The 12,979-nt window shown below is 34.0% G+C and overlaps 1 protein-coding gene and 1 long non-coding RNA gene across 8 annotated transcripts in view; one reads left to right on the plus strand and one right to left on the minus strand.

Moving 5' to 3' along the window:
* LOC138126042 (CUGBP Elav-like family member 1) overlaps positions 1 to 12,979 on the plus strand; it is a 313,867-nt gene that overhangs the window by 126,814 nt on the left and 174,074 nt on the right. For 2 of the 6 annotated variants that reach the window (XM_069041724.1, XM_069041723.1), the window contains exons 1-2: positions 1,605 to 1,826; positions 2,177 to 2,221. In XM_069041724.1, the coding sequence (XP_068897825.1) occupies positions 1,729 to 1,826; positions 2,177 to 2,221 (143 nt within the window). In that variant the 5' untranslated portion in view covers positions 1,605 to 1,728. Of the gene's footprint in view, positions 1 to 1,604; positions 1,827 to 2,176; positions 2,222 to 12,979 lie in introns of those variants that run through there. The other 4 variants (XR_011157579.1, XM_069041712.1, XM_069041721.1 and 1 more) reach the window with 2 other exon arrangements.
* The window catches only part of LOC138126047 (uncharacterized), a 217,009-nt gene that overhangs the window by 100,279 nt on the left and 103,751 nt on the right, over positions 1 to 12,979 (minus strand). The gene's annotated exons all lie outside the window — the stretch shown is intronic.

A 12,979-nucleotide genomic window follows, 5' to 3' on the forward strand; every position in this document is an offset into this window, starting at 1 on the left:
ATTAATCGTGATTACATACTTTTACTTTAAGTGCAATACCTCTTATTAACAACAACAATTTATAAAAAGTAATTTTGTACATAATATAGTACTGAAATCAACAGCTTCGATCCCATTGAAATCATGAATGAAAAAGCTGCACGTAAAACTAAATTATTAAAATGGTTAATGGGCGTCAAGTGCAACAAAAAAAGATCTAAAGTTGATTCATGGGACAATTTAATTTTGGAAGAATGAATATTTTACAATGTGACCCGTCCTCACACCTACAGGAGAAAAATTCGTTTGCTATTATTTCTTCGGTCGAATGGTTACCTTTGAAATTACTTGTTTAAAAATTCCATGTTTATATACAATTTTTGCTTGTTAGCAACAGTCTGTGAATTTCGATGAACAACGCGGTGTCCTTTGATATTATTCACTTTCTCCTGCTGGATGCCAGAAAACAGAGGCTACAGTTTGCAGAATTTGAATTAGCTTTTCAAGCATCAATTAATCTACTAATGATAACTTCCTCCGATTTTATTGTTATTATACAGTGTGGAATAAAATGATTTACATCTAGTTACCTTCGCATTACCCTTGTAAAAATACGAAATGCCGCTCTACAAAAAAAAAGAAAGCCTAACCTCAAAATATATATCCAAATTCCAAGTGTGATTTATTGCGAAGGGATGATATGAATGCAAATTTGAGATTGAAATGAAAAAGGAGCTAACAAAAGCAAGTCACAGCTAGTGTTGAAAGTAGCCACCAACGTTTGGTAATTCAATTTTGTAAATTGTAACAATTGTCAATTCGATTGATGACATTTATTGACAGAACTAATAGTTCGGCACTTCGAAAAAAAATGTAGAGCGGTACAGGAAAATTTACATGTGCAAAAATTCCGAAGGTAACTAGATCATTTAATTCCACACTGTATTAGCTATCTAATGATCTACCCTATTTTATAACGACGGGTAATTAACGCTGACGATACCTTCATAAGTGTATCTGCTCATTGTAAAACCAAACTAGATTCTGTAAGTAAGTTTGGCAGCAAATTGGATTGATTTCATTATCAGTAATGTATAGATGTTTCATTTTATTCCATCTTTGAAAATAAGAAAGAACAAACCAACCAAATTATTATTCAAATATCAATAGCAAAGTCAATGACGATATAGTAGTGTCAAAATATTGAAATTGGAGTAAATTTTGAAGTGAGGATGACAATATTGCCAGCAGATTTTTGTAACAATTTCAATAACATCCTACAATTGTACCATTAGTGTTAACAGCATCCCGTTGAATTATTTTACGAAATTTCCGGTTCTAAATATTATCTGTTTGGGCAATTAGTAATAAATAAGATTTTCTGACCAGTATTTATCTATAAATCGTATTCGTACAATTAAAACTAATCTTTGCAACAAATATTTGTATGGGAGAAACAGTTTTCAATTGGTAGTGTTGTAGTTGCGTGTGAAAGAATCTTGACAAAGAAGAAATTTTGAATTGAATTGAATTCAAAATCGGCTTGGTGCAGTTTTATATTTTGTCATCGGATCATCTTGGTCCTGTCCTGTAGCTGAATGGGTTATAACCATGACGATGTTGTCAAAATTTCAAAATAAATTTGACGTATGAACTTTTTGTGAAAATTTTGTAGTTTTTTTTTGTCCTAGTCAAAATTCATTGTGTTTTGCCATTCCATTTATTAATCGTGAGCATCGATATAATAAAATGTGGGAGGATATGTGTCGACCGTGTGATGGATTTACCGATTCGCAATATATGAAACATCAGCCTGGCTTGTTTTTGCAGACTCCGGCTGTGTTGAGGTTAATTGGATTTTCACTCTAGTACATAAGAGGATCACCGTCTTTGTTAAAGAACACGCAGACTGAGACGTCACTTGATGCGCGGATCTACTTGCTCCTATAGCGACAATCTTAAATCCCTTAAATCGACTTTTTTTGTGTACCCGTTTTACCGATACACATTTCCGTCTGCTTGTTTCCGGCAAATTCGATTTCAAGGTGGGCAATACGTCACGAATACCTGGCGTATTGCCTGCTCGCACATTGCCAATAACAAATCTCCCATTGGTTCATATCCGTCCTGCTAATGAGCCATCACTTACTGTACAATTAATGCGAATTATCCTTATTGTGTGTGTCTCTTGTTGCAGCTGTTGTGACGTCACCAGCGACTTCCACAAACCGATCTACAATAGGTGAGTGGTACAAAATCCCCCCCACACTCATAATCCGGTAATTCATTAGAGGACGGGCAGACTTCAATCGGCTCAGTCGCCCCCATAATGAAAATCTTGCACAGATGGGAATTCGTTTCAGAAAAGGGTGGTTAATAAGCTGAAATTTTTAGAACGTACAAGATGCGACGCAAAGGCGCAGGCGTCAAGAAAACCTTTTCTAAAACAAACTATCTTGCATTTAGTTGACAAAAAATTTCAGCTTCTTAAAATTTCGATCAATCGAGTGTTCAATCCGTCTTTGGAAAGTTTAGTCATTAGAATATTCTCATTTTATATAACAGCTGTTCCATCTTTAGAAATCTGTTATTCTCATACTTCCTACACGTCAACAGCGATATCTAGTGATAGTCTGAGATGAATTAAAGCAGCCAATGAAACTATAAAATTTTAAACTAATAAGAATATATTGAAGAATATATTTTCGGAATGTATAAGATTCATTTTATACATTAAATACACATACATACCCATACCCATTACTGTTTTTTTTTTAATATAACATCTTGCAATTTCTTGGTTTTTCTTAAAATACGATTGATTTGCTGAGATAGATATTTTTGTTTGATTTCTTAATTTTATTTGTTCATTTAGAATCGTCACAACCCCATGACTGACGAGTTTGTATAAAATATTCAGATGTAATTCACACGCACTACATACAGGATGTTTTTCAAATACACGAAGGTATAAAAATTAGATGGTAATTGGTCATAATGACTGGAAGTCATAAACAAACAAAAAATTACTAAAAACCTTTTCGTTCTATAGATTAACTAAATTTGGATCAAAATTTTCTGGACGCTGCTGAAATGGATTACTTAAAAGTACACTTGGCTTCGAAAGGATCTGGGTGCCATAAAAAATGCGCAAGAAATTATGGTGGGAATATCTAACCACCAGCGGCGTATCGAAGTATATGTACCGTATGTCCCCGGATTGAGTTCACAAAAGGAAAAACAAATTTTTGATTTTACGCAAAAACTTCAGTGGAATAACATTTTTTGCTTCATTTGAAATTCCCATTTCCGTTATTAAAATCTCAGTATTGATATACTGCATTCGTAAATTTGTTAAAATTTAGACTTAGAATTAATTTTTATGTTATAAATTTTATTACAGTTGGCCTTGGTTTTTAGCAAACAACTTATTACTGTTAGAAATACATAATTTCAAAATGTTGTCTTTAGAACATAGAATTTAATCCAGTGTGGGACCGGTTTTCGTCACATAAATACAAAATGTAATAAAAAAAACACTAAACGGCGGAGAGTTAATAGAATACTTTTATATGTATTCAATTATCGTTTGTTTAAAAAAAAACTAAAACATTTTTTCTGCATTTTCTTTTATTTTAATATTGTGTTCCTCTGTGTTGATGAAGACTTTTTAATAACAGAAATGGGGGGTTCAAATGAAGCAAAAAATGTTATTCCTCTGAAGTTTTTGCGTACAATAAAAAAAAATGTTTTCCTCTTGTGAACTCAATCCGGGGACATACGGTATATAAGGGGGCGGATTTAAGATAATACATAATACCAGTTTGTCAAATTGCTTCACTAGGTTAAATACCTGTATGTATTGAGAGTATTCAAACCAGCATTATTAAGAGGATATTACTATTACATATGCACCGCACAAGACTTATTTGTGGCTATACGAGTACTTACGTTGAAACTAATAACTAATAAGTAATAACCACACAAACACAAAAATTAACCTATTTAAAACCACCTATAAAACACGAAAGAAAACAAACTTATAATTTAACTTTACACGTGATTGCAACACAGTTTATTATTAATTTAATAATAATTAGTAATTACTAATAATACCAAAATAAAACGCAGGTTTGTGTTAAAAAATACAGTCTTTGTATAAAATTGACGAAGGCTGCACGAAACAAATGACTAAAATTGTCAGAACAAACACTGATCACTGATTGACGGAAGAGATAGATATAGAGCCAAGCAAAAATATATGCAGGTACGCTTCTGACCATTTGCATTGGAAATTGAACCTTACGTAACAAATAGGCGAAAATACGTTGCTGCGCAAGTTCATAGCCAGGTCCTTTCGAAATCAAACAAACTATCGAGTGTTCAGTTGAACATTGTGAAGTATGTCTTAGAAGATCAATGGCAAAAGTTAGGTTAGGACCACGTTAAGGAGTGACATTTTTCACTAAATTTATTTTAAAGTTCTTTTTTTAACAATTGTCAAAGTGCTGTCATGTTGGTATGAGCCACTAGTTATTTGATGGTTATTAGGTTGACAACGTAAAATGTCAATTGTATGTGAGCCATTTTGATGTGAAGGCATTTGCGCTACGAAAGCCGCAATTACTTTTCTTTTTAATTTATTTTTTTTATCACTTTGTTATAAAATTTGCTTACACCTGAAACTTTTCTGACATTTGAAAATTACTGACTAACTTCAAACCTGATCCAGGGAGATTTTATGATACACGTGTTCCGAAACGAAAGGTTTTAGGACGGTACAGTCTGGTCTTTGAGGGAATTTTGACATTGATAATTGTTTTAAAAAAATGGACTTTATAAAATGCATTCACGTTGTTTTGGCATAATGGGAGACCATGGAAATTTTCCATTTAATTTGGTAGTAAATCTGCCTGTTGAATTAGGTTATGTTTTTCTAAGTTTGAGGTTATAAATAGCATCAATGTCTAGTGCATTGTTGTCAGTTTTACTAGTTTACAATAGAAGAATACAGCAACATGATCATTTCAATAGGTTCGCATGTCAGGCACTTTGGTGACGGAAATCAAACAGGATGTCCAACGTTAAGAACATAAATCATGGCTTCCCATTATGCCAAAACAACGTGAACCGTGTTTATGTACTGTGCGAGCCACAAGTTATCAAAAAGGTTTATAATTAGAGCAGGATATATATCTGGCACTGGCTCTGGTAACATTGAATACAAAACCTCTTAATTTGACGACAGTCGCAACGATGTGTAATCTCTACAATTTTAGGTTAGATATGTTTTTTTATGTTGAAAGATTAAATGCACACCAAGACATTATTGTCTACGTTGTCGACAAGCCAATTGCAATGATATAATCTTCTTGGTTAATCTGCTGCCTTCAATTCCTGCACTGCTGTTATACAGTAGGGATAAAGTGATGTAAATTCTTGTGTAACATTGTGTGCGTTGTTCCAACAGAGAGATTAATTTGCTGACTCAATTGTCGGATAAATGTTTTTGGTGCATTTTCCATTATACATATCTTGAGCATTAGCAACAACATTACTACCAGTTCCACGAAACGAATTTGCAGCTCTGTCTAAGGTTTCCTTAAACCGTATGTAATTTACAGCGAAATTTGAAAATTCAGCTTGAAGTTCTTCAATACAATTTTGCGCCGAATAAGTTTATTCACCTTCAAGTAAATTTACTTGCCCAGTAGTTGCTATGATTTAGAATCTGCTATTGGTAGATCCATGGTAACTATCGTTCAAATAAAGTTACTTGAAGGTGAATAAACCAGGCTTTAATTAAACATTTATTATTGGGTGTTTTTTTAAATTTCACCTCATAGTAGGCGTTGAAGAGTCGATTGTGAATGCACTATACGGATTACGAATCACGGATCAGCTGTTTAAATCTTAAGATTTACACGGGTGGTTACAATTGATTCTTTAACGCCTACTGCGAGGTGAAATTAAAAAAAAAACTTAATAATAATCAAATCAACAACGAGCGTGACGCGACAAAAAACAGTTTCGGTTGGAGCCGAAAGTTCGGCCGATTTTTGGTCGAAACCGAAATTTAGCCGAAACTCTTATTTTCAGCCGAAATTGGCCGACACCGAAACCGAAACCGAATCTTCGGTCGGACACTACTTATAAATTATAATGCATGCACAAAAACTTGGAATTCCGAAAAGCCCAACAAACTATCGGATATAGTGCATTCACAATCGACTTTTCAACGCCTATTATGAGGTGAAATTAAAAAAAAAACACCCGGTTTTAATTATTATCAAAATTGATAAGGCGAAATTAACCTCTAGCCACAACACACCATGAAATTATTTATTTTTGTTGATCCATAGCGACCATAAGTTAACAACTGACGTCAAAATTACATATCATGAATACAGGGTGTTTTCGAAGTTGAGGTGTTCCTTTTAACCTGTGATAGTATGCGTTGTTCTAAAGAGTTTTAGCCAAAGTCACCTTAGTAAAATGTGTACGGCAATGAAGATACAATAAGTTAATTTTTTTGAAATTTTTGAAACCGGGTCCTGCTCAAATTTGCGCTGATTTGTTAGAAATTAGAATTGACAAAAAAAATCAAATGAGCATGGACGTTAATCAAAAATACTGTCAGAGTTGTCACCGGAATGGCTTTATCATTACGAAAATAATTAGCTCACAGATATGTTGCTAATGTATGGGCAATGTTATCACGTTATCAGAATGCAACTGCGGCGTCCAGAGAGTACGCAGAGCGATTTCCAGAAAGACACCATCCTGGGCCACGTCAGTTATTAATCTAGGACAGCAAAGTCATCGCAAACGTATGGCGGAGCATTACATTATTACTATTATTTCACATAATCACAGATTGAGACTAATATGGATAACCTACATAAGTACATAACCTAACTTTCGCGTTGCGAATTGTATTGCCATTGAATTCTACCTGCGTGGCGGTGGCATGGCCAAATGTTTTCTATTTTTTGCTACTTCATAACAGTTCACACTGGATGAGCCAAGTTAAGTCTTACTTTTTTCAAATCTTTAATCAATTAAGATAATGTTGTGTTCAGATCAATTAATAAAAGATAGAGAGCTAGTAAAAGTTACATCAAATCAAGTTAATATTAAGTAAACATTCTATTATTAAACTTTTCTGTAAAGTAGTCTTAACATCTCAACATCGGTTCTAGAATAGTTCAGGTTGACTGTTTTAGATATGTTGCATCTGTCACTCATTATTATTAACTGTTCATTATTTTCAAGAACATTTGAATATGTTTTATGTTAAGTCATCCCTATTTTGACAGAATTAATTTCTTTGGAAAATTTTCCAAACTGCTTTTTTTGTGTATTGTGGAGATTATTTGTAACATTTGAAATTAGTTTTCTTTAACAGCCTCAAAACATAAGCATTTTACAGTCCTGCTACGAGAAAATCCGAATTCATTTTTGGTTTTGTTGTGAGATTTTAGGATTAGGAGGCAGGTGTAATAAATTTTGATCCAGAGTACGTATGTCTTTTGAGTAATCCACATCTATTAGGCATTCACGATCTTTTTGGGACCGAGTTGGCTATGATTTTTTCTTTTCATGTTGGACTAACTGACTCAGTGATGCAACGGATGCAATTTTTTTTCTGTCAGTGTCTGTTCGACATTTTCTTGCCACCGGATTGCCAGATTTATTATTTTAATATTCGTAAGAAACTAAATGAAGTATGTAAAAATAATTTAAATTTCCGTCAAAGGAACAGTAAAAATTGCCAAAATAATTTTATACGATAAAAAATTTCTATTAAACGATTTAATTTAATTTAAAAAGGACAGATCAGATTTAAGAGATCCGGCAACAATGTACCTATTCAGAAAATATAACCCTAAACTGAAAACAACCTAACCTAACACAAAAAGTGTCAATTTCCTTTAGGGAATTTAGTTATTACTGAGGTACTGCCAACAAAATCACTATATGGTCATAGCCAACTCGGTCCCAAAAAGATCGTGAATGCCTTATATGTAACTATAGCTAATATTCATGGCTAATGCTACCTAAATAAAAGAATAAAATGGTCCTAAAAATAATAAACTCAAGAAAATCGATCATTGAAATATTGTTCTAGAAAAAAGTAATGATATGTAATTCCATTGAAAGCACTATGTTTTATATTACTTTTTTACTTTTACACTTTTTAAACCTCATCCACGTCGGAGTTTGTTTATACAACATTACCGAAATCAAGTAATGAATCTATGAAACTGTGAAGTTACAAGGGAATGTGGTATTCCCTGCTGGTCACCCATCCAAATGCTGGCGGATGATGGTTAACTTCACTGATCGATCGATGATAGTGTTTCCGCGGTACCCCGTTCTACTACTGCTATCATTAGTTTGATTAAAATTAGTTTTTTTGTTCGACACTGTCAGAATTTGAGAATTTTCTCCTGTGTGAACGGATTTTGATAAATGTCACAACTTGTCAAAACGAAACGTCAAGCTAATTTTAAAGGTTTTAAGCCATTTGGAGCCTAAGGGGCTCGTCGAACAAAAAAACGTTGTATTCAACTCGTTCGTGTTGTAAATTGGGCCTTTTTTGGCACTCGTGGGCCTTTAAAACGCTCGTTTCACTCGCGTTTTAAAATGGCCCACCCGTGCCAAAAAGGCCCAATTTACACACAAACTCATCAAATAAACAAACATGACACTTTTGCATCATTATTAAGTCGCAAAGTTTCTCATTTTTTCACGTGTTAAAAAAACGATTTCCTGAGTTACAATGACTTGTCACAATACTTGATACTTTGATTTTATTCATCTAATTTGCCTTCAAAAATCAAATTCTTTTTTTGACGTTGTAGAAAAAATAGTGTTTGTATTTCGTGGGAAAATTCGTGTTTTGTTGGCGCACTTAATACAAAATAGTTATTTTTTAAATAAGACAAACATAAGTTGTTAAAACACATCGAAGCAACATTTTCTTAGAATGATGGTATTTGTGTCGTCGCACTGTCCACACATTCATAACTGCAATATAGTGCAGTCTTTGTCTCGGTCCATCCGTTATCGCAGATTACTTTTTTGTTTCAATCCTAAAAGCCACAAAAGCGTAGTAAACACTGGTCTGACTACCATCACCAAAGTAAACACCATAAATAAAGTATTCGCGTCGGTTCAAGTCAACACAAATCCAAATGAAGGAGGAATTATGTCCGGCACATTGAACCCAACCTAGATGGCATAACCGTCCGTCCGCGCCTTATTTTTTGATAAAACCCGGGAACCGCATGTGAAGCGAAATAATCGGGAGCTTAAGAATGAAATTATCTTTTTTCCGCCGTAAAATACGACAAAAACCTCCCTTCCCACCGAACCGGTGTGTTTTTTGCATCCCATCCCCGTTAATCCCCGTCGAGAGCCCCTTTTCCCTTTAAATCTGTTTTCGGCCTCTTCGTTTAATATGCGGCGAGAGTTATACCGACGAGTTGTTAATCCGGAATTGTGTGAATATGTTCTTAGAGCGAGATTAACTAAATCTGGTGGTGGCGGCGACGATGCCCGGCCTTCCTTTGCTCGAACCGAGACAGGTGCCTCTCTGCAACGTTAATTGTCTTAAACCGCTAATCTAGCATCTGCCACGTGCTGAACCCCTGAGAAAACTCGAAACTTTGGACGGGAACGTTCTCTTCTGACGCGTCGCGACGACATCTCGAGGGAAAGAAATAGCGTTGTCCCTATCAGTTCGAGGATTTGCGCTTTATTTGGATTAATGCATTCTTAAGACGAGGGGGCGAGGGAGACGTGACCGAAGAAAATTTTTGTCGGCATCTTAGGTGAAGAACCGTAACGTTTTAGAATGTCAATTAGCACTGTAAGAGTCGAGGTGAACGGAAACGGATGCTCGACTAAAACAACTAGATGGAAATAGAATAAAATATGTGGCTTTCTGGAAACTGGTCGCTTTAGACGTGATTTCTTTGCGACTAAATTAAACAATTGTTACCACTGCGGCAATTTCAGACGAGTTATTTATTGGTCGATCGTATGTCGTGGTTAAATGCGACAGCTTTAAGCTCAATTGGTTTTTCTTTATGGGGAGTTGAAGCATAAATTTACTACTTTGTGAATTAAGAAGTCACTTTAATTTGTGTGATGCAATAATCACAAGAATGAATCCTGATAGAACGCTAGTACTGTTAAACATTCGAAATATCTAATAAAGACTTTTCTCCTCGTGAGATATTTTTTATTATTTCATTTCTAGAATCTAGATGTACGTTATGCATATTATTTGCATAACATTTGGTTAAAAATAATTACTTATGCAACGGCTGCATTAAGTATTATATTTTTTAGAAGTGGAACGTTTACACGCACAAACGCAGCGAGTGTTATAATATAATTCCACCCATAAACAAATTTCCATATGCACAAGTTGCATAAGTATAATTGTATAATTGTTTAGGTCATTATCTCTAAAATAAAATTATTACGAAAAAAAGTATGTACTAGATAGCATTCGTTTTCTGCTTTGATTACATAACTTAGGACATGAGATAAAAGGCAAAAGCTGTCACTTTGTTGAACTGAGTTTAAAGTTTAGAGTTCTTTTACCATTACATATTTTCATAAAATAAGTGAATAAAGTGATGGAAGCGTTACTGAAACGTTGCCAAGTGTTTTACTAGAAATTCATTGTGTATTTTATTCATTTCTGAGACAAAGTAGAAAATTACTATATTTCACTATTTTTAGTGCGTAAAAATGAAATGAAATGAAAATGAAACGAAATGTCAAGCTAATTTTAAAGATTTTAAGCGATTTGGAGCCTTTAAGGGGCTCGTCGAACAAAAAAAATGTTGTATTCAACTCGTTCGTGTCTAAATTGGGCTCTTTATGGCATGAGTGGGCTAGTTTAAAACGCAAGTGATTTGACCTGAAACAAAAACAAACAAACATCTAAGGTTAACAATAAAATGTAACGCAAATGTTGAAATTGCCCCTCGACAACTCACTCACTCAGAAGTGTCATTAATCGTTGATATAGAAATGGTCAATTGTTGTTCTTTCCTTGCTATGTATATTTATTATAAATGTGTATTTATCATTGTTCAAAATGTAGGTTAATTTGTTGTTACCTAAGCAACTTTAAAGCTTTAGTGCTTTAAAGGGCAATTTTGCACGCATTTTAGTATCAAAAAGCAGAGATTATGATGCAGGTATAATAAAAAGATATATTTTGAATTCATAAAACTCATGTTTAAATAAACTTCTTACACGATTCTTATCAATTTAAGAATGTTTGATACAATTTTTGCATATTAATTACCATAATGTTCATTGCTTTTTTAATATTGTATAATAAATTAGATTTTCTTAATTCTTTAATGTATTGTTACTTTTTAAAATTGACTATTTACATCATTCTTTTGCTAGTCGACTTACAACAACTGCTTCCTGGTAATTTATAGAAGGCGAACAGCTCTATTTGCTCTTGCCAATGTTAAATAGTGTATTAACGTATACATAAATTTAGTTCTATAAAGTTTGATTCAGCTGTCACTCAATTTCCTTGAAATGCACTAGTCTGAGCAATAAGTAGATCGATGTGATCTGTTTTAGAAACGACACTAAAATCGAATGAAGTAAAAAACGTTTTATAGAATTTGATGTAGTAAACTATTGATGTTGATTACCAATCGTGAACCACTTTAAACTAACAAGACCAAACAAGTAGGTTTCCGATTCCCAGTTGAATTTAAATTGTCAACTACGGAAGAAATCTTAAGTTCCTCGTTTAATCACGAGGGTACGTTCACAAAATGGCAACATGATATTTTTGACAGTTGTTAGAGAACCGCTCGATGGTTTCAGTGTACACGTGTATTTTAAAAAAACACACAAAATCTCGTACACCGCTTAAATCAAGCAAGCAATTATTTTAGATTTTTGTATCGTTTAAAAACGAACTTTTTCTGTCATTTTGACAAAAGTTGTAAGAGAGATTATGTCTTAATTCTTAGATAATTTTATTTGAATTAATATTTGGTCGTGGCGCCGTTTGCATTTATAATCGCATTTAGTTTACAAGGCATACACTAGAGTAAATTTTAGCATTTTGAATTTTTTTTTTCTATTTTGCGTATATAACAGAGCTGTTATGTTACCAAGAACAGTATCGTAATAGCTGAAAGCGGTTCTATAATAATAGGGATAGTACAATTTACGGTACTGCCATGTTGGTACTGCCAGACTCCTCTGTCAGAATCCTCTAAAGTCTAGAGGACTTTCATCATAATCTTCAAAAATTCTTACTTTTGATTTAAAAACGGCTAAAAAGGTGCAAAATAGAAAAAATAGTAGGTATAAAAAAAACTCGTTTCATAAGACGTTTTATTCTATTCGTCCTTTATAAAACTCGCGCTTCGTCACTCGTTTTATAATCTTTTTTTTATAGCCTTTCCTCTTTCACCATTTGGCCTATCAGGTACCTTTGCGTTCAGCTTGTTTTTCTCTTTTTTCCTTATGTGGTGCGGCGGGGCTCCGGGGTACTTTCCCCGGCCACCCACGCCCACCGTCTCTTCTCCTTTCTCCTTTTTCTGGACGACACAACACGAATACAACAACACACAACATCCATGGGAGGCCTATCCGGCCTGACCTCGCGGTGGTGTCGGAAGAGTGTCGCTCTTCCTTCCACCGCCCTACCGTCAGCCCCTGATAGACATAATCTTGGACTCAAGAAATAAACACTTCCTTATGAAACTCGTTTTTTAATATTATATTAAATTATAATAATAATACTCTAAAATTCATTATGATAATTACGTGTTTCTAGTTTTTTCTTATTTTTCATGTTAATCTTTATAGTTATTAATAATACGAGTGCGAAAACCTAAGTTTAAAGTTCGAGGTTGTCGTTATGCAACGAGACGCAGTCGACTTGCATAGACACCCGAGATACTTTATAAGTTTTCGCAAGAGTGTTATTCAA

This window comes from Tenebrio molitor, chromosome 3 (genome assembly GCF_963966145.1).
Source record: "Tenebrio molitor chromosome 3, icTenMoli1.1, whole genome shotgun sequence".
In the NCBI taxonomy this organism is placed as follows: domain Eukaryota; kingdom Metazoa; phylum Arthropoda; class Insecta; order Coleoptera; family Tenebrionidae; genus Tenebrio; species Tenebrio molitor.